The sequence below is a fragment of the Palaemon carinicauda genome, chromosome 26 (assembly GCF_036898095.1).
Source record: "Palaemon carinicauda isolate YSFRI2023 chromosome 26, ASM3689809v2, whole genome shotgun sequence".
Taxonomy (NCBI): Eukaryota; Metazoa; Arthropoda; class Malacostraca; order Decapoda; family Palaemonidae; genus Palaemon; species Palaemon carinicauda.
The window spans coordinates 52,794,143-52,800,581 of record NC_090750.1 but is presented as its reverse complement, the minus strand read 5'-3'; the positions used below and the strand labels follow the sequence as shown (position 1 = coordinate 52,800,581).

The 6,439-nt window shown below is 32.0% G+C and overlaps 1 protein-coding gene across 1 annotated transcript in view; it reads left to right on the top strand.

The window, feature by feature from the left end:
• Positions 1–5,939, top strand: part of LOC137620160 (mite allergen Der p 3-like) — a 10,936-nt gene extending 4,997 nt beyond the window's left edge. The window contains exons 7-11 of the mRNA XM_068350410.1: positions 1,436–1,559; positions 1,903–2,010; positions 2,415–2,569; positions 3,076–3,248; positions 5,453–5,939. Coding sequence (XP_068206511.1) covers positions 1,436–1,559; positions 1,903–2,010; positions 2,415–2,569; positions 3,076–3,248; positions 5,453–5,623 — 731 coding nt within the window. The 3' untranslated portion in view covers positions 5,624–5,939. The remainder of the gene's footprint in view (positions 1–1,435; positions 1,560–1,902; positions 2,011–2,414; positions 2,570–3,075; positions 3,249–5,452) is intronic.
• The last annotated feature ends 500 nt before the right edge of the window (positions 5,940–6,439 follow it).

Here is a 6,439-nt window from a genome sequence, read left to right as displayed (position 1 = left end):
AATCTCTTCCTGAACATTGAGACCCTTTCTTTCAAATGCCTTTTTCACAACATCTACCAAACATTTTGAATAGAATTCCCTGCTCTTTTTTCTTTGGAGAGACTTCTAAGTAATTTCTTTTCTTTTCACTCTGATCTAAATTTATATCCTTTCACTCGAATTAAATTGTTTACGATTACTTCTACGCATTTTCACATTCATCTTACATTAAAAAATGTAATTCATCTCAACGAATTATAATTATGATGCTAAGGATAGAATCTATTATATAAATATTATAATGATAATTTCTATTATTTTGTGATAATTTGTCTTTCATACGTGGATTAAATTTTAATACAATAGAGTTATGGTGTACTACTGCATAATACAATTTATTGCGATGATAAAAGCCATTCCTACATTAAAGGGCCAGTTGCCTGATGCGCCCTTTCCATTGCCTTCTATGAAAGGCATCCTCTTCAACCAAACCTCTTCTCTCCATATCATCCTTCACCTTATATCGCCATCTAATTCTATGCTTCTCTCCTGATCTTCTCCCCCTTACAAGTTCCTCCAAAGTCCTCCTCACTCCCTCCCCACCATCCGTTCTTAACACTTGTCCACACCATCTCAGTCGTGACACGTATCACATCTGTAATCTTCACTACGCCTGCCATTCTTCCTAATTCATCATTTTACAAATCCATGTTCGACTCTTATTCAAATAAAAATTTACTCTCGAGACAAGAGTTCGTCTTTTACTTCTGTTTTATTATCGTAATCAATGTTTTAACTGTTACCCGATGGTGTGTTTATTATTCAAAGTAACAAACTTCAATTAACCAAACATTCTCAAAATTAATTGTTTACTCTGTATTCAGTTTACCATCATAGTCAGTGTATCACTTTGATTTCACCTTATGAAATGTTTGTTTTTTATGCCAGTATTTTTGTGATATCAGTTTACAATAACATAAAACAAATAATGGTTTTACGGTTTTAAAAATCTTAGATTGGTTTTGCCTTTCATCATCATCTCCTCCTACGCCTATTCACGCAAAGGGCCTCGGTTAGATTTCGCCAGTCGTCTCTACCTTGAGCTTTTAATTCAATACTTCTCCATTCATAATTTCCTACTTCGCGCTTCATAGTCCTCAGCCATGTAGGTCTGGGTTTTTCAATTCTTCTAGTGCCTTGTGGAGCCCAGCTGAGCGTTTGGTGAACTAATCTTTCTTGGGGAGTGCGAAGAGCAAGCCCAAACCATCTCCATCTACCCCTCATCATGATCTCATCCACATAAGGCACTCGAGTAATATCTCTTATAGTTTCATTTCTAATCCTGTCCTGGCATTTAACTCCCAATATCCTTCTGAGAGCTTTGTTCTCAAATCTACTAAATCTATTTTCCCTTACGGAAAAAAAAGACTTCAATAACAATACCATTGATTTTCAGGCAGCTCGTCCAGACCAGTGCCCCTCGGTGGTTTCAACCTCAACGAAGCCTTCTGTGGCGCCACTCTCATCCACGAGAGATATCTGCTGACGGCTGCACATTGCGTGCTTGATCCAGACAGACCGTGAGCTCGTTACCCTTATTTCTTACTTACCAAACCTCATGTTATTAACACACTCTTGTTTGATGATAATTGACTAAATGGTTAGAAATAATAGTTTATATATAAGATATTTATTTTATTGTTTTTACTGTTCTTGAAATATTTTAGATTAATTATTAATTACTTTTCTTGTAGTTTCCTTATTCTATTTCCTCACTGGGGTATTTTCCTTGTTGGAGCCCTCGGGCTTATAGCATGCTGTTTTTCAAACTAGGGTTGTAGCTTAGCAAGTAATAATAATAATAATAATAATAATAATAATAATAATAATATAAAACTGATCTTATCCTTTTTCTTAATGCAGTGTGAGAACCGTTCGTCTTGGTGAATTGGATTTCTCAACGGAAAATGAAGCTTTTTCAAAACCAGTGGATTACAGAGTGAAACTCATTACAGTTCACCCGGAATATATGTAAGTTTGCAAATCATTTAGAAATAAAATTAATTAAAAATATATTAGCTTTTATATTTTCTTGGCTCTATGCTCGATTGCTTATTAAGTGTTACCTTTGATGCTTTTGTGAAAACTTCATAAAGCTGTCTTAGTGCCGGTTTAGTATGTGGCCTACCTTTCGAATATGGTCTACGAAGTTCTATCTGTTTAAATATGTGGCCTAACTTTACCTAACCTAACCTAACAAGCCAGGTAGGCCACATACTAAACCAGAATAAAAAAGGTAGGCCACACACTAAACTGGCACCGCTGTCTTTTATGTTTTCAGAGGTATTTCATATTTAATCTATATACACTATCCTTTGATAGTCAAATTTACTAAAAATTAACAGAAAATACAGGTTTTTCTTCTTTTTCATCAGGCCGAATTCTTTAGTAAGATATAACGACATCGCCCTTATAGAAACCGTGGATAAGGTTCAATTTAACGACGTCGTCTATCCCTTCTGCCTGTCTGACACCAGACCAGCGGATGATACCACAGTGACCGGATCAGGATTTGGCTTTGCGAATAACAGTAAGTTGACTGGTGTGGAATTTGATTTTAGAAAACGGTAACTTTTGAATCTTTTGGAATTTGGCTTTGTAAATAACTGTAAGTTAACTCGACCAAATTTTAGTTTGTAAATATATACACCTATATATATATATATATATATATATATATATATATATATATATGTATATATATACATATATATATATATATGTATATATACATATATATACATACATATATATATACATATATATACATATATATATATATATATATATATATATATATACATATATATATACATACATATATATATGCAGTATACATATATACAGTGTGTATATATATATATATATATATATATATATACATATCTCTATCTATCTATCTATCTATCTATCTATATATATATATATATATATATATATATATATATATATATATATACATATATATACTGTATATGGTAAAATGTCATGATCTACAGTATTTGAAGGAAACTAACCTGTAATCCCTTTGTCCAGCTGTCCGTCCCACCCACGTCCAAGAGGCCACTCTGAAGGTGGTGGGAACACGGCAGTGCGAAGACGTCTACATCGGCGAAGGACTTGAAGCGTCTCTGAGGGCTCGCTATCCTCAGACTATCCAGGGAAGAGATGTTCTCTGTGCAGCGTTCCCGGGAAGAGATGCGTGTGAGGTAAGTTAAAATCTGTCTATATGTATTTTTATCTGATAGAAAAAATGGTAAAAGAAGAGTGAGAGCAGTTAGCTATAGATAACCTTATTAGAAAAGTTTGTAACGTTAAGTATTAATGAGTGATGTAAAGTGCACGTGGTTTAACCACAAATTTATTTATGTTAAGGGATATTTTTCTTGCTTGGTCTTAAAGTTATTTCGATACAATAACTGCTAATTTCTATTTTCCGTTTTTTCCTGGTATTCTTAGCAACCAGTGTAGTAGTTTTTTTATGCTAAAGTTAATCTATATAAATTGATCAGATTTACTAAACGTGTTATACCTAGTTTGGAGGCAGATAAATCTACTGCAGTATGAAGGTTTCAGTCTTGGGAATAGTATGAATAAACCCTTCAAATTCACTGTTTCACCCAAGAGCAAAATAGGGAAGATCAGGATTAATGAAAGACATTTGTCTGTCAAGCGCAAGTACTTAGTTACATGTTAAGTTTTATCCATGCATGAAAATCTATTACAGAATTGTAGAGGAAAAGAACTATGACGGAAACTGCATGAGCAATACATAGTAATTTTGGACTGCAATAAATAATATTCTTTTGATTATTGCTATAACTAAAGACTGTATTTGGATGTTATAAATTATGGTAAACAATTCAAATTATTAAGTATATGAATTATAGAATGGGTTTTACCTACTAAAAGAAAGTCTTAAAAATAAAATTATGAATAACAAGAGATAAATTGATTCCCATATTCACATTCATTAAAAACTCGAATGAATAATGGAGGTTTGGTTTTGCTCAAGTAACGTTGCGTCCCTTGATTAATCACCTGTCAATTGGATGCACTTTCTACTCTAGTAACTTATCTATGTTTCTTTTGTGTTGATCCATGGGGGAGGGGGGGACAGGGTTGGGGTGGGAGTCTTTTAAACTTCAGCTGTCACTTCCTAAAGCATCAAAACCAGATGCCTGAGTAAAAGTATATTCTTCTGCACACTTTATTCTCTTATTTAAGAAAAATGCTATCTATCTATCTATCTATCTATCTAAATATATATATATATAATTTATATATACATATAAATATATAATTCATATTTATATATATAATCTATATATATGCATATATATATATATATATATATATATATATATATATATATATATATACAAATATATATATCCCTTATATAACAAAGAGCAAGTGTTTGACTATATATATATATATATATATATATATATATATATATATATATATATATATGCATATATATATATATATATATATATATATATATATATATATATCCTGTTAACCCAAGGGAAAAAAAGAGTAGGTATACCATGGTGAGATTGGTTTCCAAAAGAAGTATACTCGGAAACCACATTCTCTCACAAATTACCGATCCAGCGGGTTCTAGTTAGGAAAGGAGGTGGGGAGGGAAGGGTTCAATATTTGGACGTCATCTTTAACGGTTCGACTTCACTATTATATATATAAGCGTTAAATATCACAACGATATAGGCAAATCAATTATTGTCTAGAAATACTGCTCAATGGAACACCATATCTAACAACTATGAGCTCACTAATATACCCAGACTTGTTTTGATTGCGTGTGTATGTAATTGCAAATTTCTTACTTATATTCTTATCAATTTACCTTTACTTTCTCCAGTCCAGTGAGATTCAGATAACTTAATGTTGATACACACTTGTTTAATTACCGTATTATGTTTCATTACCATCTTGATGATTACTCCTCATTTTCTAATTTACTTTAAACTGATTCAGGTAGTAACTTGCCCTTTCTAAATATGTATATTTCTAATTACTTATCTCTCATTTATTACCCTTTTATTTTCCCTTCTTACTTTACGATGTAGATAATAACTTTCATTCATGTAATCACTGATTTCTGACTGGGGATACATTAAAGCAACGAAAGCATTTGCGTTTCGCCAAGATCAACAAAGCTATACTAGTCAGGGTCACTCATACTAGGTTAGTTTGTTGTGAGTGATCAGACGAAAATCTCCCACCATCACCATTCTGCACTGGTCAGCGTGGTGATGAAAGAAGGCCAAATCCCAAAATATGGAATGACATGTTTAGTGGATTATCAAGGGGTGCATTTGTTGTTGTTGTTGTTGTTTTTATTTGTTGTTGATATCTAATATAACCCAATTTTCTTTCCAAGGGCGATTCTGGTGGACCTCTCTTCCTGGACGTGTCTGACCGGCGGTTCCTGGTCGGGGTCATAGGTCAAGGCATCTCTTGCCTAGGCAACGGCATCGCCACCTTGCCTGGCTTCTACGTCAGCGTGGCTGACCACATCGATTTCATCAACAGCGTCATTTATGCTGAATGATAAAGGGAATACTCGAAGGGCCGCCTTTTTACTTAAGCAATTATGGTGGATATTCGATTCTGCAGTTTGCCATCAATGTATATAATGTGATCTCATCGTAAATTTTTACTTTAATTAATATTATCTTCCAAATGAATCTTTTATTTTTTTTTTGTCTCTACCCTCTTTTATATGTTTATAAATGGATAATTTTATGTTAGTGATACTTTATCATTCTGCTCTTGATAAATGTTTTAAGAGATATTCAAAACTCTTTAATTACAAATCACGAGGATGCTGTTCACACTTAGCAATTACATGGATATTTCTGTTAACTTGTAAATAAAAAAGGATATACAGTATATATATATATATATATATATATATATATATATATGTATATATATATATATATATATATATATATATATATATATATATATATATATATATATAACCCGCTATGAAATTGTTTCAAGTATTTTCAGTAAGTTTCGTTCAACAATGAAATAACTATTCCTTTATATGGGGTAGATTTTCCATTTGGAATAATACCAGTGATCACTCAGAATATTATATTTAAATCAAATGAAAAAAAATATAATGATTTTGGAATGATTAGTTTATGTAGACAATGCAAACGATGGTACAAAATATTTTTTTTTTATGCATATATATATAGCTATGGTCTACAGTATGTTTATTTCGCATACTGTATATTCAGAACAACAGAGAATCACGAAAACTGTACACAAATAATATCTAAGCTAATATGTGTTATAGTCATTCTAAATAAAATAGGATAAAATGTCCGCTAGCGTATATTTTTTTCCCTTT